We start from the raw sequence: 24462 nt of genomic DNA, 5'->3' as shown, positions 1-24462 counted from the left end.
GATTACAGTGTGCAGGCTTATTAATATTTTTTAATGCAAACTACTTTATATTTCAGGGTCTTTACATTTCCTTGCATATCAGCATTTCTTGATAAATATGAGGTAAGTTTTAACTTTAACATGTTTTAGTTATTGGATGAACTTTGATACATGGTCTAGTAAATTACAGGTTACAAGTTGACAGGAATGTTCAAAATAGTCATAACTTGATCACAAATATAGCTGGTCTTGTATTCTGTGTATAAGAGCCATTTTATGAAGTGACATTTTTGTAGCCCGGGGTAACTGAAATATAAAGCCTGCACTTCAGATTTTCTTTTTTTTCCTTTAAGTCAAGCCCATTATTGATTTACCATTCATTAATATATTCAAACTGATATTTTCAACCTTTATTTGTACTTGGAATATTTGTGATTTCTTGGAGCTAGCTAATTTCTGTGTAAGGTATTAAAGCAGCATTTCTTTTGATTGTTTCTAAATTGGTTTAAATGCTCTACTTGTCCTCTTTTCTTTAAAAAAACAAAAACTAAAACAAAAACTCAACCATGAGTATAACATAGTCATGCTGTTCTATTGTCACTTTTAAAATCATAGTATATAAAGTTTTTTATGTGTGTTTTATCAGTTGCAGATACCTTCAGATGAAAAACTTGAGGAATTTTGGATAGATTTTAATCTTGGGAGCCAGACTCTATCATTCTACGTTGCTGGAAATAATGATGTAAGCTTTATTCTAGCTAACATTTTATGTTTGTATATGTGTATATATAAAATGTTTTAATTTAAGAATGTGGATTTTTGTATGTTTATTTTTCCAGCTATTTTAATAGAATTCAATATTAACCCTATAGTTTTGATTAGCATGGTAACCCATTCAGTTAATTACAAATGAAGGTTATTTCAGATGTTTTATTGCAACAGAAAAATTAATGCTAGATTTTATTTATTTTTTTAAAGAATTTTTTTTATCTATTTATTATTTGAGAGAGAGAGAATGAGAGATAGAGAGCACGAGAGGGAAGAGGGTCAGAGGGAGAAGCAGACTCCCCGCCGAGCAGGGAGCCCGATGCGGGACTCGATCCCGGGACTCCAGGATCATGACCTGAGCCGAAGGCAGTCGCTCAACCAACCGAGCCACCCAGGCGCCCTAATGCTAGATTTTAATACTAGTTTTTTAACCTAAGATTTTTCAGAAATAAATTACATGTTAATGACATAACATTTAATAGTCATATGAACATATGGACTGGAATCTAGAAAAGATACCAGTTATTCAAATGTGAAGGCACTCATTTAAAAATATTTTAACAGATACTGACGAGTGGTCTTAACCATTCATAAAATCTATTTAAAAATAGTGAGGTATTGATTCTTATGGGAGTATTTGGAAATGACTTAGTTCTTTATGTGCTGTATAGTAACTGTATTTAAACCTTCCAACCAGATGGTATGTTTTCTACTGACTTCTTTTTAACCTGAAGAGAATTCTTGAGCCATTGTTTCCAAATAGCTACCACTTAGTATTTAGTCCATGGGCATACTTCGAGTCTGCACTGTATAGTCACTTTGTAAAAATCCAACTAAGAGTTGATCTGCATTTACTAATATAATTGTAGTTGCTGATATTTTAATGAGGATCTAGTCTTTTTAGTCTGTCTCTTGTAAAATCCTGTGTTTTGTTCCAGGTAAACTATAGATAGACATTAAACAAATGTCCCCAAGGATTTCCACATACCATTATTTCTTTTTATTTAAGAGCACCTTCATAGAATGCTTAAATCAAAATTGAGTTCCAAATATTAGCAGTACTCCTCAGGGTTACTGATAGTTTTTAATGGTGTATTTATTCCAGCAGGGTTTGTAGGAATATTTTTTAACTGGGCTTTCTTTAGAAATGAACTTTAATTTTGGGAGAAGAGGATAGAATAGGGTCAGTGTAGTCCCTGCCTTCACTCAGTTTGGTCTAATGGATGATTCCAACAAGAAAATAAGCAATTATAGTATGATACATGGTAGGGATAGTATAAAATGCATTTAAAAATGTTAAGTGCCTGCCATATGCCAGAAACTAACCTAGAAATGCAGGGAGATTGCTCCAAAATATGTACTTAGAACCCTCTCTCCTGGATTTCTGTAGCAGTAGAACATTGTCCCTGTATTCTCTCTGAATTTCCTAAAAGCCATTCTCCAAGGAGTCACGGCTTATAAAATCCTTCTTTTGTCTCATTGTGTATGAAGGTCTTTATGATCTGGCCCCTAGCTATTTCTCTAACATCTCAGACCATTCTCTAGGTTTACCATGTTCCAGCCACATTCATTTTTTTTTTCCTATGTCTTTAACAAAGATCATGCGCATTTCAGATCTTTCTACTTGCTGGTTCTTCTGCCCAGAAACTTCCAGATCTTTGCATCTCAGTTTCTTCCCATTTCGATTTCACTATAAATATTGCTTCTTTATAGAGATATTCTCTGGTAACTCAATCTAATGTTTAAAGTTGCCTCCCAACCATATGATCCTTGCAATAGATGCAAAAAACAAAAAGATTTAACAAAATGCAGCATCCTTTCTTGATTAAAACTCTTCACAGTGAAGGTATAAAGGGAACATACCTCAATATCATAAAAGCCATTTACAAAAAGCCCACCGTGAATATCATTTTTAGTGGGGACAATCTGAGAGCTTTTCCCATAAGGTCAGGAACAGGACAGGGATGTCACTCTCACCACTGTTGTTCAACACAGTACTAGAAGTCCTTGCCTCAGTAATCAGACAACAAAAAGAAATAAAAGGCATCCAAATCGGCAAAGAAGAAGTCAAACTTTCACTCTTTGCAGATGACATGATACTCTATGTGGAAAACCCAAAAGACTCCACCCCAGAATTGCTAGAACTCATACAGGAATTCAGCAAAGTGGCAGGATATAAAATCAATGCACAGTTATCAATTGCATTTCTATACACTCAGAAGAAAGAGAAATTAAGGAATCAATCCCATTTACAATTGCACCCAAAATGGTAAGATACCTAGGAATAAACCTAAGCAAAGAGGTCAAGGACCTGTACTCTGAAAATTATAGAACACTCACTAAAGAAATTGAGGAAGACACAAAGAAATGGAAAAACATTCCATGCTCATGGATTGGAAGAACAAATATTGTTAAAATGTCTTTGCTACCCAGAGCAGTTTATACATTCAGTGCAATCCCTATGAAAATACAATTAACACTTTTCACAGAGCTGGAACAAGTAATCCTAAAATTTGTTTGGAACCAGAACAGACCCCAAATAGACAAAGGAATGTTGAAAAAGAAATCCAAAGCTGGTGGCATCACAATTCCGGACTTCAAGCTCTATTACAAAGCTGTCATCATCAAGACAGTATGGTACTGGCACAAAAACAGACACATAGATCGGTGGAACAGAATAGAGAGCCCAGAAATGGACCCTCAACTCTATGGTCAATTCATCTTCAACAAAGCAGGAAACAATATCCAATGGAAAAAAGACAGTCTCTTCAGCAAATGGTATTGGGAGAATAACAGCCACCTGGAGAAGAATGAAACTGGACCATTTCCTTACACCGTACACAAAAATAAACTCAAAATGGATGAAAGACCTAAATGTGAAACAGGAATCCATCAAAATCCTTGAGGAGAACACAGGCAGCAACCTCTTCGACCTTGGCCACAGCAACTTCTTGCTAGACAGGTCTCCAAAGGCAAGGGAAACAGGCAAAAATGAACTATTGGGGTTTCATCAAGATAAAAAGCTTTTGAGGAGGAGGAGCAAGATGGCAGAGGAGTAAGAAACCTAAATTTCATCTGGTCCCAGGAATTCAGCTAGATAGGGATCAAACCATTCTGAACACCTATGAGCTCAACAGGAGATCGAAGAAAAAAATAACAGCAACTGTCTGAACAGAAAAGCGACCACTTTCTGGAAGGTAGGACGTGCGGAGAAGTGAATCCGAGGCGATATTCGGGAAGATAGACGGCGGGGAGGGGGCCTCTGTCAGCCACTGCTGGCACGTGATAGGGCCACGGAGCACACAATTGGAACTTTTAGAGGTCGGCTCTGCTGAGGGACATCGCTCCAGTGGCTAAGCAGGGGATGGAACCGTTGCTGGGACAGTGTGGTCTCAGGACCCTTGGGGTCACAGAAAGACCTGGGGTGCCTGAGTGCGGCAGATCTCCCAGGTATTGGAGCAGGGAAGCCGGCTGCAGAGACAGAGCCGAGGAGTGGGCTCTCAGCTCGGGGTGGCCATAAACCATGATCTGTGACACAGTCGGGCCACTGCTCCTCCAGCCTGGACCCAAAAAGTGGCAGATCCGCGGAGACTCTCCTTCCTCCCCCGGGAGGAGGGGCACAGGCGTGCACCGCAGGGATCTGCTGGGTTTGGAGACTCCACATGGGGTCGGGTGCCAGAGATAGAAACGCTCGGTCACAGGCCAGGTGAGCACGGAGTGCAGCCAGAGACCGGGGAGACGGGAGTGACTGACTGCTTTTATGTGGGGGCGCACTGAGGAGCGGGACCCCGAGTTCTCGGCTCTTCCGGGGTGGAGATTGGGAGGCCACCATTTTCACTCTCATCCTCCAAAGCTGTAAGGAAAGCTTGTAGGGAACAAAAGCTCCGGAGACCAAACACGAGCAGATTACTTAGCCCGAACCCAGCAAGGGGGGGCAATTCCGCCTCCGGCAAAGACATTTGGGAACCACGGCAACAGGCCCCTCCCCCGGAAGATCAGCAGGAACAGCCAGCCAAGAACCAAGTTTACTGATCAATTAGGCAGAACGCCAGCACTATGGGAATACAGCACATAGAATTCATGGCTTTTTTCCCGATTCTTTAGTCTTTCAAAGTTAATTTTTAAAATTTTTTTTCTTTTTCTATTTTTTTTAAGTTTTCTTTTTCCCTTTTCCAACCAACATCTTTATCAATCCCTTTTTTAAAAAATCTTTTTTATTTTTCATTTTTAGAGTCATATTCTATCCCTTCATTGTAGTTAACCTTATCTTTGGTATATATATATAGGTTGTTCTCTCTTTAAAATTTTGGGATACAGTTTCTTCTAACAGACCAAAATATACCGTAAATCTCTAGTGTATGGCTTTGTTCTAGTCTCCTGCCTGATCACATTCTCTCTCTCTTTTTTTTTTTTAATTTCTCCTTCCTTTTTCCAACCAACTTTTTATCTTATCAATTCCTTTTATAAAATCTTTTATAATTTTCATCTCTACAGTCATATTCCATCCCTTCATCATATTTACCCTTATTTTTGTACATATATAAGTTTTTCATTCTTTAAAATTTTGGGAGGCAGTTTTTTCTAACAGACCAAAATACGCCCATAATCTAGTGTGTGGCACTGATCTATTAACCAGCCTGATTATATTTGATCATATTCTTTTTTTTTTCTTTTTCTTTTCCTTTTCTTCTTTTTTCTTACTTTTCCTTTCTTTTCCCCCGGTTTCAGGTCTCTTCTGATTTGTTTAGTGTATATTTTTCTGGGGTCGTTGTTACACTGTTAGCATTTTGTTCTCTCATTCATCTATTCTCCTCTGGACGAAATGACAAGATGGAAAAACTCACCTCAAAAAAAAAGAACAAGAGGCAGAACCGACTGCCTGGGACATAATCAGTACAGACATTAGTAAGATGTCGGAAGTAGAGTTCAGAATGACGATTATAAAGATACTAGCTGGGCTTGAAAAAAGCATGGAAGATACTAGAGAAACCCTTTCTGGAGAAATAAAAGAACTAAAATCTAACCAAGTCCAAATCAAAAAGGCTATTGATGAGGTGTAAATAGAAATGGAGGCTCTAGGGGAAGGAAAGATGGTGGAGGAGTAGGGGACCCTATTTCAACTGGTCCCCAGAATTGAGCTGGTTATCTACCAGACCACTCTGAGCACCCACGAAACCAGCCTGAGATGTAAGAAGACCTGGATCTCTACAAACAGAATATCGCAGGCGGTTGGTTTTGAGGTATGAAGCGGGGAGCCGTGATTCTGCGAGCAGATATCAGAGGATAAACGGCAACGGGAGGGAGCCTGTCTGTGGGGATCCTGCACCGCCGGTGAGTGACACCCTCGTGCCCTGGGGACGGGCACAGACCGGTAGCCACAGGGAAGGGACTTTAGGGCAGCCCCCGGGGTGGAAACCCTGGGGCGGCAGGCTCGCACCTGTGAACTGGGAGTGGCTGGCGGTTTTAGAAGCACAAAAGGCAGAGACGTGCCCTGACCTGGAGGCAGGACTGTGGGTGCTGCGGAGGGGCGCACAACCCAGGACGCTGCATTTTATAGCAGCACGGACAGAAACGGAGACGGTGTGGCCTGGAGAGCTCACTGAAGAAAAGACTGCGGTCTCTCTGCTCTGAGGCAGAGGGTTGGAAACGGTCTCTTCTGCTCTGACTCGAGGAAGGGACATGGAAAGTGGCCAGGGAAAGATGCCAGAGAACAAAAGCCCCAAAAACTTATTCCCGCTGAGCCCATCCCCTGCCACAGGGGGTCAGGGCAACTCCGCCCAAACAGGGTTGCCTGAGTAACAGCACGGCAGGCCCCTCGCCCAGAAGACAGGCTGGAAAAACAAGAGGCCAGCAACCCTAAGGTCCCTAGAAAACAGGTGCATCTTGCTTGGGTTCTGGTCAATAATTTGGACTCTATACATCCCTCAAACACCCATCAACAGAATGACTAGGAGGAGGAACCCTCAAAATAGAAAAGACTCAGAGATCATGACTTATGCTGCAGATTTACAAATGGATACAGATATAACCAAGATGTCGGAGATGGAATTCAGGCTAGCAATTGTGAAGACAGTGGCTAGAATGGAGACATCAATTAATGGCAACATAGAGTCCCTAAGGGCAGAAATGAAAGCTGAATTGGCAGAACTTAAAAATGCTATCAATGAGATCCAATCCAATCTAGATAATCTAACAGCTTGGGTAACTGAGGCAGAAAAACGAATAAGCGACCTGGAAGACAATATAATAGATAAAAAGGGAAAAGAGGCCAGGGAAAAACAACTTAGAATCCATGAACATAGAATCAGAGAAATAAGTGACACTCTGAAGCATTCCAATGTCAGAATAATTGGAATCCCGGAGGGAGTGGAAAGAGAGTGAGGACTAGAAGATGTATTTGAGCAAATCGTAGCTGAGAACTTCCCTAATCTGGGGAATGAAACAAACATTCGCATCCTAGAGGCAGAGAGGACCCCTCCCACAATCAAGGAAAACAGGCCAACACCCTGGCATGTAATAGTAAAACTTGCAAATCTTAGAACCAAGGAAACCATCTTAAGGGCAGTTAGGGGAAAGAGATTCCTTATCTACAGAGGGAGGAACATCAGAATAACATCAGACCTATCCACAGAGACCTGGCAAGCCAGAAAGGCCTGGCAAGACATATTCAGGGTACTAAATGAGAAGAACATGTAGACACTACTTTATCCGGCAAGGCTGTCATATAGAATGGATGGAGAGATGCAGAGCTTCCACCAAACGGCAGAAACTGAAAGAATATGTGACCACTAAGCCGACCCTGCAAGAAATATTAAGGGGGGTTCTATAAAAGTGGAAAGACCCCAAGAGTCATATACAACAGAAATTTACAGGGACAATCTATAAAAACAACGTCTTCACAGGCAACATGATGACAATTCATATCTTTCAAAAATCACTCTCAACGTGAATGGCCTAAATGCTTCCATAAAACGGCACAGGGTTGCAGATTGGATAAAAAGACAGGACCCATCCATATGCTGCCTACAAGAGACTCATTTTGAACCTAAAGATACATCCAGACTGAAAGTGAAGGGATGGAGATCCATCTTCCATGCCAGCAGACCTCAAAAGAAAGCTGGGGTAGCAATTCTTATATCAGACAAATTAGATTTTAAACTAAAGTCTGTAATTAGAGACACAGAAGGACACTATATCATTCTCTTTTTTTTTTTAAGATTTTATTTATTTATTTGACAGAGAGGCATAGCGAGAGAGGGAACACAAGCAGGGGGACTGGTAGAGGGAGAAGCAGGCTTCCCGCTGAGCAGGGAGCCCGACATGGGGCTCAATCCCAGGACCCTGGGATCATGACCTGAGCTAAAGGCAGACACTTAACAACTGAGCCACCCAGGCTCCCCGACACTATATCATTCTTAAAGGGTCTATCCAACAAGAAGATCTAACAATGGTAAGTATCTGTCCCCCAACATGGGAGCAGCCATCTACATAAGGCAACTGTTAACCAAAATAAAGAGTCATACTGATAACAATATGTTAATTGTAGGAGACCTCAATACTCCCCTTTCAGCAATGGACAGATCATCTAAGCAGAAAAATCAACAAGGAAACAAGAGCTTTGAATGATACACTGGACCAGATAGACCTCATAGATATTTACAGAACATTCCACCCTAAAACAACAGAATATTCATTCTTCTTGAGCACACATGGAACTTTCTCCAGAATAGAACACATACTGGGTCACAAATCAGGTCTCAACTGATACCAAAAGATTGAGATTATTCCCTGCATATTCTCAGACCACAATGCTTTAAAACTGGAACTCAATCACAAGAAAAAAAATTGGCAGAAATTCAAACACTTGGAAGCTAAAGACCACTCTGCTCAAGAATGTTTGGGTCAAACAGGGAATCAAAGAACTCAAACAATTCATGGAAATCAATGAGAACAAAACACATCGGTCCAAAACCTATGAGATACTGCAAAGGCCGTCCTAAGGGGGAAATACATAGCCATCCAAGCCTCACTCAAAAAAATAGAGAAATCCCAAATTCACCAACTAACTCTACACCTTAAAGAACTAGAGAAAAAGCAACAAACGATGTCTAAGCCATGCATTAGAAGAGGAATAATTAAAATTAGAGCAGAAATCAATGAATTAGAAACCAGAAACACAGTAGATCAGATCAACGAAACTAGAAGTTGGTTCTTTGAAAGAATTAATAAGATTGATAAGCCACTGGCCAGACTTATCCAAAAGAAAAAAGAAAGGACCCACGTTCATAAAATTATGAATGAAAGGGGAGAGATCACGACTAACACCAAGGAAATAGAAACAATTATTAGAAATTATTATCAACAACTATATGCCAATAAACTGAGCAATCTGGATGAAATGGAGGCCTTCCTGGAAACCTATAAGCTGCCAAGAGTGAAACAGGAAGAAACTGACAACCTGAATAGGCCAATAACCACTGAGATTGAAGCAGTGATCAAAAACCTCCCAAAAAGCAAGAGTCCAGGGCCTGATGGATTTCCTGGGGAATTCTACCAAACATTCAAAGAAGAAATAATACCTATTCTACTGAAGCTGTTTCAAAAAATAGAAACAGAAGGAAAACTTCCAAACTCATTCTGTGAGGCCAGCATTACCTTAATCCCCAAACCAGGCAAAGACCCCATCAAAAAGGAGAATTTCAGACCGATATCCCTGATGAATATGGATTCCAAAATCCTCAACAAAATCCCCAGCTAATAGGATCCAACAATACATTAAAAGGATTATCCACCATGACCAAGTGGGATTTATCCCCGGGATGCAAGGGTGGTTCAACATTCGCAAATCAATCAGTGTGATAGAACACATTAATAAGAGGAGGGAGTAGAACCATATAGTCCTCTCAATTGATGCAGAAAAAGCATTTGGCAAAATACAACATCCTTTCCTGATTAAAACTCTTCAGAGTATAGGGATAGAGGGAACATTCCTCAAGTTCATAAAATCCATCTATGAAAAACCCACAGTGAATATCATCCTCAATGGGGAAAAGCTGAGAGCCTTTCCCTTAAGATCAGGAACACGTCAAGGATGCCCACTCTCGCCAGTATTGTTCAACATAGTACTAGAAGTCCTAGCAACAGCAATCAGACAACAAAAAGAAATAAAAGGTATTCAAATTGGCAAAGAAGAAGTCAAACTCTCTCTTTTCACTGACGACATGATACTTTATGTGGAAAACCCAAAAGACTCCACCCCCAAATTACCAGAACTCATACAGCAATTCAGTAATGTGGCAGGATACAAAATCAATGCACAGAAATCTGTCGCTTTCTTATACACTAACAACGCAACTGTAGAAAGAGAAATTAGAGAAACGATTCCATTTACAATAGCACCAAAAACCATAAGATACCTCAGAATAAACCTAACCAAAGAGGTAAAGGAGCTATACTCTAGGAACGACAGAACACTCATGAAAGAAATTGAAGAAGACACAAAAAGATGGAAAAATATTCCATGCTCATGGATCGGAAGAATAAACATTGTTAAAATGTCTATGCTACCCAGAGCAATCTGTACCTTCAGTGCCATCCCGATCAAAATTCCAATGACATTTTTCAAAGTGCTGGAACACTCCTAAAATTTGTATGGAATCAGAAAAGACCCCAAATCGCCAAGGAAATGTTGAAAAAGATAAAGCTGGGGGCATCACGTTGCCCGATTTCAACCTATGTTACAAAGCTGTGATCACCAAGACAGCATGGTACTGGCACAAAAACAGACATATAGACCAATGGAACAGAATAGAGAACCCAGATATGGACCCTCAACTCTGTGGTCAAATAATCTTTGACAAAGTAGGAAAAAACATACAATGGAAAAAAGACAGTCTCTTCAATCAGTGGTGCTGGGAAAATTGGGCAGCCACATGCAGAAAAATGAAACTCGACCATTCTCTAACACCATTCACAAAGATAAAGTGGAAGAAAGACCTCAATGTGAGACAGGAATCTATCAAAATCCTAGAGGAGAACATAGGCAGTAACCTCTTTAACATTGCCCACAGCAACGTCTTTCAAGATACATCTCCAAAAACTAGTGAAACAAAAGCAAACATGAACTTCTGGGACTTCATCAAGATAAAAAGCTTCTGCACAGCAAAGGAAACAGTCAACAAAACAAAGAGGCAACCCACAGAATGGGAGAAGATATTTGCAAATGACACTACAGATAAAGGGCTGCTATCCAAGATCTATAAAGAACTTCTCAAACTCAACACCCAAAAAACAAATAAGTCAAAAAGTGGGCAGAAGATATGAAAAGACACTTCTCTGAAGAAGACATACAAATGGCTAACAGACACATGAAAAATGTTCATCATTAGCCATCAGGGAAATTCAAATCAAAACCACATTGAGATACCACCTTACACCAGTTAGAATGGCAAAAGCTGACAAGGCAAGAAACAGCAAATGTTGGAGAGGTTGTGGAGGAAGGGTAACCCTCTTACACTGTTGGTGGGAATGCAAGTTGGTACAGCCACTTTGGAAAACAGTGTGGAGGTTCCTCAAAAAGTTAAAAATAGAGCTATCCTGTGACTCAGCAATTGCACTCCTGGGTATTTACCCCAAAGACACATGTAGTGAAAGAAGGGCCATATGCACCCCAATGTTCATAGCAGCAATGTCCGCAATAGCCAAACTGTGGAAAGAGCCGAGATGCCCTTCAGCAGATGAATGGATAAAGAAGATGTGGTCCATACATACAATGGAATATTACTCAGCCATCAGAAAGGATGAATACCCAATTTTTACATCAACATGGATGGGACTGGAGGAGATTATGCTAAGTGAAATAAGTCAAACAGAGAAAGTCAATTATATGGTTTCACTTATTTGTGGAACATAAGGAATAGCAGGGAGGACATTAGGAGAAGGAAGGGAAAAATGGGGGGGGGGATTGCAGGACGAGATGAACCATGAGAGACTGTGGACTGTGAGAGACAAACAGGGTTTTAGAGGGGTGGGGGGAAGGGGGATTGGGTGGGGGGAAGGGGGATTGGTTTGCCCGGTGATGGATATTAAGGAGGGCACGTACTGCATGGAGCACTGGGTGTATACGAAAAACAATGGATCGTGGATTACCACATTAAAAACTAATGATGTATTGTATGGTGACTAACATAATATAATAAAATTTAAAAAAAAAAATGGAGGCTCTAACTGCTACGATAAATGAGGCAGAAGAGAGAATTAGTGATATAGAAGACCAAATGATGGAGAATAAAGAAGCTGAGAAAAAGAGAGATAAACAACTACTGGATCATGAGGGCAGAATTCGAGAGATAAGTGATACTTTAAGACAAAACAGTATTAGAATAATTGGGATCCCAGAAGAAGAAGAAAGAGAGAGAGGGGCAGGGCAGAAGGTATATTGGAGCAAATTATAGCAGAGAACTTCCCTAATTTGGGGAAGGAAACAGACATCAAAGTCCAGGGGGCACAGAGAACCCCCTTCAAAATCAATAAAAATAGGTCAACACCCTGACATCTAATAGTAGAACTTACAAGTCTGAGAGATAAAGAGAAAATCCTGAAAGTAGCCTGGGACAAGAGGTCTGTAACCTACAATCGTAGAAACATTAGATTGGCAACAGACCTATCCACAGAGACCTGGCAGGCCAGAAAGGACTGGCATGATATATTCAGAGCACTAAATGATAAAAATATGCAGCCAAGAATACTATATCCACCCAAACTGTCATTGAAAATAGGAGAGATATAAAGCTTCCAGGACAAACAACAACTAAAGGAATTTGCAAACACAAAACCAGCCCTACAAGAAATATTGAAAGGAGTCCTCTAAGCAAAGAGAGAGCCTAAAAGTAACATAGAACAGAAAGGAACACAGACAATATAAAGTAACAGTCACCTTACAGGCAATACAATGGCACTAAATTCATATCTTTCAATAGTTACCCTGAATGTTAATGGGCTAAATGACCCAATCGAAAGACACAGGCTATCAGATTGGATAAAGAAACAAGATCCATCAATATGCTGTCTGCAAGAGACTCATTTTAGACCCAAAGACACTCCCAGATTGAAAGTGATGGGATGGAAAACCATTTACCATGCTAATAGATACCAAAAGAAAGCTGGGGTCGCAATCCGTATATCAGACAAATATGATTTTAAACCAAAGACTGTAATAAGAGATGAGGAAGGGACACTATATCATACTTAAAGGGTCGATCCAACAAGAAGATCTAACAATTGTAAATATCTATGCCCCTACCATGGGAGAAGGCAATTAACAAAATCAAAGAAACACATTGACAACAACACCCCCCTCACTGAAATGGACAGATCATTAAGCAAAAGATCAACAAGGAAATAAAGACTTTAAATGACACACTGGCTCTTGTGGACATTGCTGCTATAAACATTGGCTGATGAATCATAGACATGTACCTCTGAAAAAAATAATACATTATATGATAAAAAAAAAAATAGTAGGAAGGGAAAAATGAAGGGGGGGGAATCGGACGGGGAGATGAACCATGAGAGAATTAGTGATATAGAAGACCAAATGATGGTCTTGGACTATGGACTCTGAGAAACAATCTGAGGGTTCTAAAGGGGAGGGGGGTACTGGGATGGGTTAGCCTGGTGATGGGTATTAAAGAGGGCACATATTGAATGGAGCACTGGGTGTTAACACGCAAACAATGAAGCATGGAACGCTACATCAAAAACTAATGATGTATGGTGATTAACATAATAAAAAAAAGGCACACTGGACCAAATGGACTTCACAGATATATTCAGAACATTCCATCCCAAAGCAACAGAATACACATTCCTCTCTAGTGTCCATGGAACATTCTCCAGAATAGATCACATCCTGGGTCACAAATCAGGTCTCAACTGGTACCAAAAGACTGGGATCATTCCCTGCATATTATCAGACCACAGTGTTTAACCACAAGAGGAAAATCGGAAAGAACTCAAATACATGGAGGCTAAAGAGCATCCTACAAAAGAATGAATGGGTCAACCAGGAAATTAAAGAATTAAAAAATTCATGGAAACAAAATGAAAACACAACTGTTCAAAATCTTTGGGATGCAGCAAAGGTGGTCCTGAGAGGAAAGTATATAGCAATACAAGCCTTTCTCAAGAAACAAGAAAGGTCTCAAATGCACAGCCTAACCCTACATCTAAAGGAGCTGGAGAAATAACAGCAAATAAAGGTTAAACCCAGGAGGAGAAGAGAAATAATAAAGATCAGAGCAGAAATCAATGAAGTGGAAACCAAAAGAACAGTAGAACAGGTCAGCGAAACTGGTAGGAGCTGGTTCTTTGAAAGAATTAAGAAGATTGATAAACCCCTGGCCAGACATATCAAAAAAAAAGAGAAGTGACCCAAATAAATAAAATCATGAATGAAAGAGGAGAGATCACAACCAACACCAAAGAAATACAGACAATTATAAGAACATATTATGAGCAACTCTATGCCAGCAAATTAGATAATCTGGAAGAAATGGATGTATTCCTAGAGATGTATCAACTACCAAAACTGAACCAGGAAGAAATAGAAAACCTGAACAGACCTATAACCACTACGGAAATTGAAGCAGTCATCAAAAATGTCTCAACAAACAAGAACCCAGGGCCAGATGGCTTCCCAGGGGAGTTCTACGAAACATTTAAAGAATTAATACCTATTCTTCTGAAACTGTTCCAAAAAATAGAAATGGAAGGAAAACTTTCAAACTCATTTTATGAGTCCAGCATTACCTTGATCCCAAAACCAGACAAAGACCCCGTCAAAAAGGAGAATTACAGACCAATATCCCTGATGAACATGGATGCAAAAATGCTCACCAAAATACTAGCCAGTAGGATCCAACAGTACATTAAAAGGATTATTCACCACGACCAAGTGGGATTTATCCCTGGGCTGCAAGGTTGGTTCAACATCCGCATATCAATCAATGTGAACATTACATTGATAAAAGAGAAAACAAGAACCCTATGATCCTCTCAATAGATGCAGAGAAAGCATTTGTCAAAGTACAGCATTTCAGAGTGTAGGGATAGAAGGTACCTACCTCAATATCATAAAAGCCATCTATGAAAAACCCACAGTGAATATCATTCTCAATGGGGAAAAACAGAGCTTTCCCCCTAAGGTCAGGAACATAGCAGGGATGTCCACTATCACCACTGCTATTCAACATAGTATTGGAAGTCCTAGCCACAGCAATCAGACAACAAAAAGAAATAAAAGGCATCTGAATTGGCAAAGAAGAAGTCAAACTCTCACTCTTTGCAGATATGATACTTTATATGAAAACCCAAAAGACTCCACCCAAAACTGCTAGAACTCATACAGGAATTCAGTAAAGTGGCAGGATATAAAATCAATGCACATAAATCAGTGGCATTTATACACACCAACAACAAGACAGAAGAAAGAGAAATTAAGGAGTCGATCCCATTTACAATTGCACCCAAAACCATAAGATACCTAGGAATAAATCTAACCAAAGAGGCAAAGAATCTGTCCTCAGAAAACTATAAAATACTCATGAAGGAAATTGAGGAGGACACTCCATGCTCATGGATTGGAAGAACAAATATTGTGAAGATGTCAATGCTACCTAGAGCAAGCTATACATTTAATGCAAACCCTATCAAAACACCATCCACTTTTTTTCAGAGAAATGGAACAAATAATACTGAAATTTGTATGGAACCAGAAAAGACCCCAAATAGCCTGGGGAATGTTGAAAAACAAAAGCAAAGCTGGCGGCATCGCAATTCCGGACTTCAAGCTCTACTACAAAGCTGTCATCATCAAGACAGTACGGTACTGGCACAAAAACAGACACATAGATCAACGGAACAGAATAGAGAGCCCAGAAATGGACCCTCAACTCTATGGTCATCTAATCTTCAACAAAGCAGGAAAGAATGTCGAATGGAATAAAGACCATTCAACAAATTGTGTTGGGAGATTTGGACAGCCACATGCAGAAGAATGAAACTGGACCATTTTCTTACACCACACACAAAAATAGACTCTAAATGGATGAAAGACCTAAATGTGAGACAGGAATCCATCAAAATCCTTGAGGAGAACACAGGCAGCAACCTCTTTGACCTCAGCCGCAGCAACTTCTTCCTGGAAACATCGTCAAAGGCAAGTGAAGCAAGGGCAAAAATGAACTCTTGGAACTTCATCAAGATAAAAAGCTTTTGCCCAGCAAAGGAAACAGTCAACAAAACCAAAAGTCAACCAACAGAATGGGAGAAGATATTTGCAAATGACATATCAGATAAAGGGCAAGTATCCAAAATCCATAAAGAATTTATCAAACTCAACAACCAAAGAACAACTAATCCAATCAAGAAATGGGCAGAAGACATGAACAGACATTTGTGCAAAGAAGACATCCAAATGGCCAACACACACATGAAAAAGTGCTCAATATCACTCGACATCAGGGAAATCCAAATCAAAACCTCAATGAGATACCTCACCCCAGTCAGAATGGCTAAAATTAACAAGTCAGGAAATGATAGATGTTGGCGAGGATGCAGAGAAAGGGGAACCCTCCTACACTGTTGGTGGCAATGCAAGGTGGTGCAGCCTCTCTGGAAAACAATATGGAGGTTCCTCAAAAAGTTGAAAATAGAGCTACCCTACAACCCAGCAATTGCACTACTGGGTATTTACCCCAAATATGCAAATGTAGTGATATGAAGGGGCACCTGCTCCCCAGTGTTTATAGCAGCAACCTCCACAGTAGCCAAACTATGGAAAGAGCCAAGATGTCCATCAACAGATGAATGGATAAAGATGTGGTATATAGGTGTGTGTGTATACACACACACACACACACACACACACACAATGGAATATTATGCAGCCATCAAAAAACCTGAAATCTTAGAATTTGCAACGACATGGATGGAACTAGAGGGTATTATGCTAAGCAAAATAAGTCAATCAGGAAAAGACATGTATCATATTATCTCACTGATATGAGGAATTCTTAGGAAACAAACTGAGGGTTGCTGGAGTGGTGAGGGGTGGGAGGGATGGGGTGGCTGGGTGATAGACATTGGGGAGGGTATGTGCTATGGTAAGCGCTGTCAATTGTGTAAGACTGATGAATCACAGACCTGTACCTCTGAAAAAAATAATACATTATATGTTAAAAAAAAAGTAGGAAGGGAAAAATGAAGAGGGGGATTTGGAGGGGGAGAGAAACCATGAGAGACTATAGACTCTGAGAAACAAACAGGGTTCTAGAGGGGAGGCGGGTGGGGGGATGGGTTAGCCTGGTGATGGGTATTAAAGAGGGCACGTCCTGCGTGGAGCACTGGGTGTTATGCACAAACAATGAATCATGGAACACTACATCAAGAACTAATGATGTCATGTATGGTGATTAACATAACATAATAAAATTTTAAAAAAAGATAAAAATCTTTTGCATAGCAAAGGAAACATTCGACTAAACCAAAAGACAGGGTATAGAATGGGAGAAGATATTTGCAAATCTCTTACCAGATAAAGGGCTAGTATCTAAAATCTATAAAGGACTTATCAAACTCAATACCCAAAGAACAAATAACCCAGTCAAGAAATGGACAGAAGACATGAACAGACATTTCTGCAAAGAAGACATCCAAATGGCCAACAGACACATGAAAAAAATGCTCCACATCACTTGGCATCAGGGAAATCCAAATCAAAACCACAATGAGATACTACCTCACACCAGTCAGAATGGCTAAAATTAACAAGTCAGGGAATGACAGATGTTGGCGGGGATGTGGAGAAAGGGGAGCCCTCCTACACTGTTGGTGGGAATGCAAGCTGGTGCAGCCACTCTGGAAAACAGTATGGAGGTTCCTCCAACAGTTGAAAATAGAGCTACCCTATGACCCAGCAATTGCACTACTGGTACTTACCCCAAAGTTACAAAGGTGGTGATTCTGAGGTGTACCCGCACCCCAATATTCATAGCAGAAATGTCCACAATAGCCAAAGTATGGAAAGAGCCCAGATGTCCATCGAAATGAAATTAGAGGGGGAGAAAAACCATAAGAGACTTTTAATCATAGGAAAAAACTGAGGGTAGCTAGAGGGGAGGCGGGTGGAGGGATGGGGTAAGTGGGTGATGGGCATTAAGGAGGGCATGTGATCTAACAAGCACTGGGTGTTATATAAGACTGATGAATCACTGAACTCTACCTCTGAAACTAATATACACTATATGTTAATTGAATTTAAGTTAAAAAATAAAAATAAATAAAAATTATGAAAATTTCCATAATATAAAAATTTCTTAAAAAGGAAGGCGATAAACCAGGAAGCATCACTTTGAAGTTAACAACCATCTGACATGTGCCTCAAAGGAGCAGGTGGTTTTACACATAGAAAATAAGAAGCTGCTCAAAGCTTTTGGGCAGAGAAAAGGATAGCAACACTTTCCCCCTGACCCTGAGGCTTTGAGGTATGGGAGAATTAGCACCTTAACTGGAGAGATGCCATAATGCTAGTGGTGCCCTCAGCATATGGACTGGTTTCAATTAAGGCAAAGAAGTGGAGGGAGTTAGTGAAGAGATTGAGGATTCAGGCGAATTTCTGTAAAATGAATTGTCCTTAAATAACAAAAGAAGGGGGTCTATTTTCCTCACAAGATTAGTGGAAGGTTTTAGGATCTCATCTTTTAGGAATGATATCTAATTTTTCCTATAGCTTTTTTTGTGAATTCAGTATTATTTTATTGAGTTATACAAATTTTCAATGAAAGCATGTGGAAGGGGGAAGGGGGAAATAATGGTGATTATTCATATGCATTCAGTGTTTAAATCTAAGGACAGTCAGTCTGTGAGTGGGAATTGAGGAATGCATAGGATTTCACACTATTTCCAAAGCATAAATGACAGGATTTGGTAACATTTTTAAAAAGAATATCCTCTAATAAATATTAATGGTAGTAATTCCTTTTTTGGTCAAAAACAAGAAATTATACCATTATACTATGAAATCATACCAGTATTTCCTTCGTAAAAGTGAGCAAATAGATTAAATGTGACACATGTAATGTATTACACAATCAATTGATGGAGCAAGAAATGTGTTACTTAGTGATAATAAAAAATAACTATTGTTTGTATAACTTTTAAGTTTTTAAACTGGTGTTTAAAGAAGATTTAAAGCGGGAGTAAATTATTTATGGTCAAACCTGTTTTTAAATTTAAGGATCATCAGTGGGAAGCAGTGACTGTGCCTGAGGATAAAGTACAAATATACAGCATTGAAGGTATTTAACTTGTTTCCTCTAACTCTCCTCTTGACTCTGATCACATGGAGTAGCAGTTGCATGCTCTCTGGGGAAAAAAATAGACTAATGAAAACAAAGTCAACATTTTCATATATTCACATTCATAAATTTGATAGTTCAATATTCCCCCTGAACCCACATTTCCCCCACCCCCAATTTCCCAACTCCTTCCTGAACTTTTCTTTAGTCTAAAACTTATGATCAATCACTTTCTTGTCAATATGTTCAAGGCCCTTGCCTTTTATACTATTAGTTTGATGAGATCCAAACATCTAGTTCCTGCACTAACATAACTGGAATTGTATAACACTGCTGGCAAAGTCCTACAACTTGGCAGACTGGTACCACTACACATTCAGATATCAAGATAGATTTTAGGCATTTCAATGGGGATGTGGTATCTCATGATAGTTTTTATTTGCATATTCCTCTTGACCATAAATATTGAGCACTTTTGCATTTGCTTGGTGGCCATTGATATATACTCTTTGTGAAGTATCCGTTTAAATATTTTGTCCTTTTTTTTTTTTCTAGGCTGTGTTTTTTTAATTAAGTTTTTGAGTTCTTTCATAAGTGGGTATCAATTCTTTGATAGATGTTCTATGTGTATTTTCTCCCCGTCTGCATCTTGCTAATTTATTTTCTTAGGGGTGTCTTTAATGAGCAGAAGTCTTTAAATTTGAAGTCCACTTGATCACTTTTTTCATTGTGCTTGTTGCTTTGTGTGAACTAAGTAATTTTTGACTACTACCAAGTCACAAAGATGTTCTTTCGTTTGTTTATAAAAACTTTGTGGTTTTAGCTTTTATGTTTGGGATTATGATCCATCTCAAATTAACATTTGGTTATGGTATGATACAGGAGTTGAGGTTCATTTTTTTCACATGGACATGAAGTTATTCCAGGACTATTTGATGAAAAGACTTTCCTTTCCCCACTGGATTTCATTGATTCCCTCTTTGAAAATCGAATGACTGATAGAAGTGCCCATCTTATTTCTTAAAGCTGTATTCCATCCCATGGATCTATTTGCCATTCCTTATGCGAGTAGTACCACACTGTTTTAATTTTTGTAGATTTATAGTTAGTCTTGAAATCAGATAGTGTAATCTTCCAACATTGTGGTTTTTTTCAAGGCTGTTTTAGAAATTCTAGACCTTTTGTATTTCCCTATATCTTTTAGAGTTGACTTATCAATTGCTATAAAAAGCCTGCTAGATTTATGATTGCAATTGTAGTTTGATATGGGGAGAAATAACATTGTAACAATAGTATTTCAGTCTACAAACATGGTGTATTTTTACATTTATTTGGGTCTTTAGTTTCTCTCAACAATACCTTGTTTTAAGTGTAGAAATCTTACATATCCTTTGATGAACTTATTCCCAAGTCTTCAATCTTAACCTTATATGATTGTGAGTAGAATTGGTTTTTAATTTCATTTTCCAGATATTTTCTGCTGGTATGTAAAAGTACAATTGATTTTGAAATACCTACCTTTTATCCTACAGTCTTGCCAAAGTCACTATTTAGTTCTGGTAGTTGTAGCATGGATTCCTGGGGATATTCTAGACAGTCCGTCATGGTATCTGCAAATAGAGATAGGTTTTACTTCTTCCTTTCTGATCCTTATGGCCTTCCTTAACGAACTTCTTTCCTTTATCCCTCTCCCCTACCTCTTCTTCCTTCCTCTCTTTATTTTTTCCTCCCTTTATTCCTACCTTTGCCTTACTGCGATAGCTAGAACTTCTAGTACAGTATTGGATACAAGTGGTAAAAGTGGTCATCTTTGCATTCTTCATGATCTTTGCTTAGGAAAGAACGTGTAGTATTTAACCCTCAAACATGATGTTAGCTGAAGGTTTTTTGTAGATGACCTTCCATCAGGTTGAGGAAGTTGGTGAGTCTTCACGTGTATAAACACACATGAAACTGTTATGCAATTCAAGGTAGTAAATATATCCAGTCCCCCTAAATGTTCTTTATGCTCCTTTTGATCTAGCCCCAGGAAGATCTAGCCCCAGGAAGTCACTGATGTTTTCTCTACCGTGGACAAGTTTACATTTTCTGCCGTTTCTATAAATAGAATTATACAGCATATACCTATATATATATATGCGTATTTATGTTAGTATATGTAATATGTATAATTATATGTACTCTGTGTAACATATAAAATATACATGTAAAATATATGTAATACATACTTTATATAAATGTACATATTTTATACAAGTGTAATATGTACGTTTATATATGACATTTGTATATTTTTTATATAATATGTACATTTAGATATATATTTTTATTTAGCCACATTACATGTATTAATAGTTTATTCCTTTTTATTGCTGAGTGGTATTCCATTGCATGGTTGTACTTCAATTTGTTTATCCATTCACCTTCTGATGAGTATTTGGAATGTTCCCAGTTTTCAGCTATTATAAAATGCTCCTGTGAGTATTCATGTAAACTTATTTTCATGTATGTGTATATATATGCTTTTATTTCTCCTGGGTAAATACTTAGGAGTGTAGTGGCTGTGTCAAAACATAGGTATATGTTTACCTTTTCCAGAAACTTCCAAACTGTTGTCCCAAGCAGTTTTATCATTTTACATCTTCACCACCAGTGTGTAAGAGTTCCAGTTCACATCCTTGGCAACACTTCATATGGTCAGTCTTACCTTGCCTTATTGCACTGCCTGGAACCTTCAGTACAATGTTGAATAGAAGTGATGAGAGTAGATGTCTTTACCTAGTTTTTGATGTTAATGGGGGAAGCATTCCTTTTTTTCACCATGATGTATTTATGGTGACAGTTTTTCATGTGTGCCCTCTGTCAAACTGAGGAAATTGTCTTATTCCTAATTTGCTGCAAGAGCCTTCCTTGATCACAAACATTGTTGGATTTGGGGAAATGCTTTTCCTGCCTCTATTGATATTATATATAGTTTCTCTTGTTTGGTTCCTTAATAGAAATACATTGATTTTCAAATGTTAGACCAACTTTGCATTGTTGGGATAAACCCCACTTGATTTTGGTACATTATCCTTTTATATATCATTGGAATTGATTTATGAAATTTACTTAGGAATTTGGTATTCTATGCGCTTAGAAGGTCTGCAGTTTTCTTGTACTGTCTTTCAGTTTCAGAGTGAGGGCAGTATTAACCTCATAAAAATGAATTGGCAAGTTTTCCACCGTCTTCAGTTTTCTGTAAGAATGTGAATGGAGTTGATACTGTTTCTTAAGTATCTACTAGTGTTTGCCAGTGAAGCAGTCTGGGCTTCCACCGTTCTTTGTTGAAGACTCTTAATAACTACAAATTCAGTTTATTTAATAGAAAGTGTTTCAGGTTATCTGTTTCTTCTTGAGTAAGCTGATAATTTGTGTCTCTCTAGTAATCTGTCCATTTTATTCAAATTTATTGGCATGAAGTGGTTTATTATGGTCCCTTAGTATCTTCTTAATGTCTGTAGACTTGTTATGATGGCCATTCTGTCACTCCTGATGTTTATAACTTGTATATTTTTTTCCTAATCAGTCTTATTGGTATTGTCAAAGAACCAGCCTTTGGTTTCATTGATTTTTCTCTGTTGTTTTTCTGTTTTCCATTTGGTTGATCTCTGCTCTTTTGTTTATTGTTTTTTTTTTTTTCTGCTTTGGTTTTAATTTATTTTTCTGTTTCCAGTGTCTCAGGGTAAAAGCTGATTTTATTGTATCTCCTTTGTTGGCTTTATACCCCCTTTAATTAGTGGTTGATTTAGGATTTATTTTATTCATTTTTAACTTCATAGTGTGTATATTCAGGTAATATTACACCCTTTTATGTGTAGCACGGGAACCCTGCAACAGTGCACTTGCACATTTGCTTTCCTGGCTTTCATGCCATTGCTATCAGTATACACAGAAGGTTTTTGTTTGTTTCGTTGTTTTGTTTTGCATGTGTCAGAAACCTTGCAATATGGTGTAATGATTTTTTGCTTTATGCAGCCAATTAGCTTTTAAAGAGATTTTTAAAATGGATTAAAATGTATTTTATATTTACCTACACGTTTACCATTTCCAGTGTTGCGTTTTCCTTTGTGTGGATTCAGATTTCTACCTAGTGTTGTTTTCCTTCTCCCTAAATGACTTCTCTAGTATTTCTTGTAGTACAGTACCGGTGATGAGTTCTTTCAGTTTTTATATATCAGAAAAATCTTTTATTTTGTTTTCATTTTTGAAAAGTACTTTTGATACATATCGAATTTTAGATTGCCTGTTGTTTTAGTTCAGTTTACTTTAAAGATGTTACTCTACTGTTTCCTGGCTTGTGTTGTTTCTGATGAGAAGTCTACTGTCATTCTCTAGTTTGTTCCATTTTATTTAAAGTCTTTTTACCCCTGGATGCTTTTAAGATTTTCTCTTCATCACTAGTTTTAAACAATGCCAATTTCATGCTTTAGTGTGATTTTCTTCATGTTGTTTGTGCTTGGGGTTCATTGAGACTTTTGTTCTGTGGGTTCATAGTTTTCATCAAATTTAAAGTTTTTATCCAGTATTCTTGAGATATTTTTTCCTGCTGATTCTTTCTTCTCCTTCCCTTTGGAGAGTCTGATTACACATACACTAAGCTACCTGAAGTTTTCCCACAGCTCACTGATTCTGTGGTTTCTCCACTCCTTCTACCCCAGATTTCCACCCCCTTTTTTTTATTTGAATACTTTTCTATTGCTGTATTTCATGGTCATTAATATTTTCTTTAGCAGTGTCTAATCTGTTGTTGGTTCTATCTTGTATAATGTTCACCTCCCGTGTTATATTTTTCATCTCTGGAAGTTTGATTTGGGTCTTTTTGTAAGATAAATTTTTAATTTTAGAATAGTTTTAGATTACAGAAAACTTGCCAAAATGGTATATAAAGTTTCCATGTACCTCCTCACCCAGTTTCTCCAATTTTTTAAATTGTGGTTAAAAAACAAATAAATACAACATAAAATTTACTACCTTATTAAGTGTATAGTTCAGTAGTGTTAAGTATTTCACATTGTTGTGAAACAGATCTCCAGAACTTCTGTCATTTTGCCAAATTATAACTGTATACCTGTTAATCAACTTCCCTTTTCCCCCCATCCACTCAGCCCCTGGTAACCACCATTCTACATTTTTCTTCTGTGAATTTGACTACTTTAAGTGGAATTATACAGTATATATCTTTTTGTGACTGGCATTTTTCATTTAGCATAATGTTTTCTCCCATACTTTTCTTTTTTTAAGATTTTTATTTTCTTTAATCTCTACACCCACCCTGGGGTTTGAACTCCCTAGATCAAGATCCACTGACCAAGCCAGG

General features: G+C 38.4%; 1 protein-coding gene across 1 annotated transcript in view; it reads left to right on the top strand.

The window, feature by feature from the left end:
- SYCP2 (synaptonemal complex protein 2) overlaps nucleotides 1–24462 on the top strand; it is an 81703-nt gene that overhangs the window by 8759 nt on the left and 48482 nt on the right. Inside the window, exons 11-13 of the mRNA XM_088026660.1 lie at nucleotides 57–102; nucleotides 626–721; nucleotides 19043–19103. Of these exons, the coding sequence (XP_087882786.1) occupies nucleotides 57–102; nucleotides 626–721; nucleotides 19043–19103 (203 nt within the window). The remainder of the gene's footprint in view (nucleotides 1–56; nucleotides 103–625; nucleotides 722–19042; nucleotides 19104–24462) is intronic.

Source organism: Eumetopias jubatus, unplaced genomic scaffold (genome assembly GCF_037043125.1).
Source record: "Eumetopias jubatus isolate StellerSeaLion01/CBP00866 unplaced genomic scaffold, mEumJub1_p1.0 scaffold_9, whole genome shotgun sequence".
NCBI classification, from domain to species: domain Eukaryota; kingdom Metazoa; phylum Chordata; class Mammalia; order Carnivora; family Otariidae; genus Eumetopias; species Eumetopias jubatus.
Note: the sequence above shows the minus strand (reverse complement) of the source record. Positions and strands in the feature narration are given on the sequence as shown.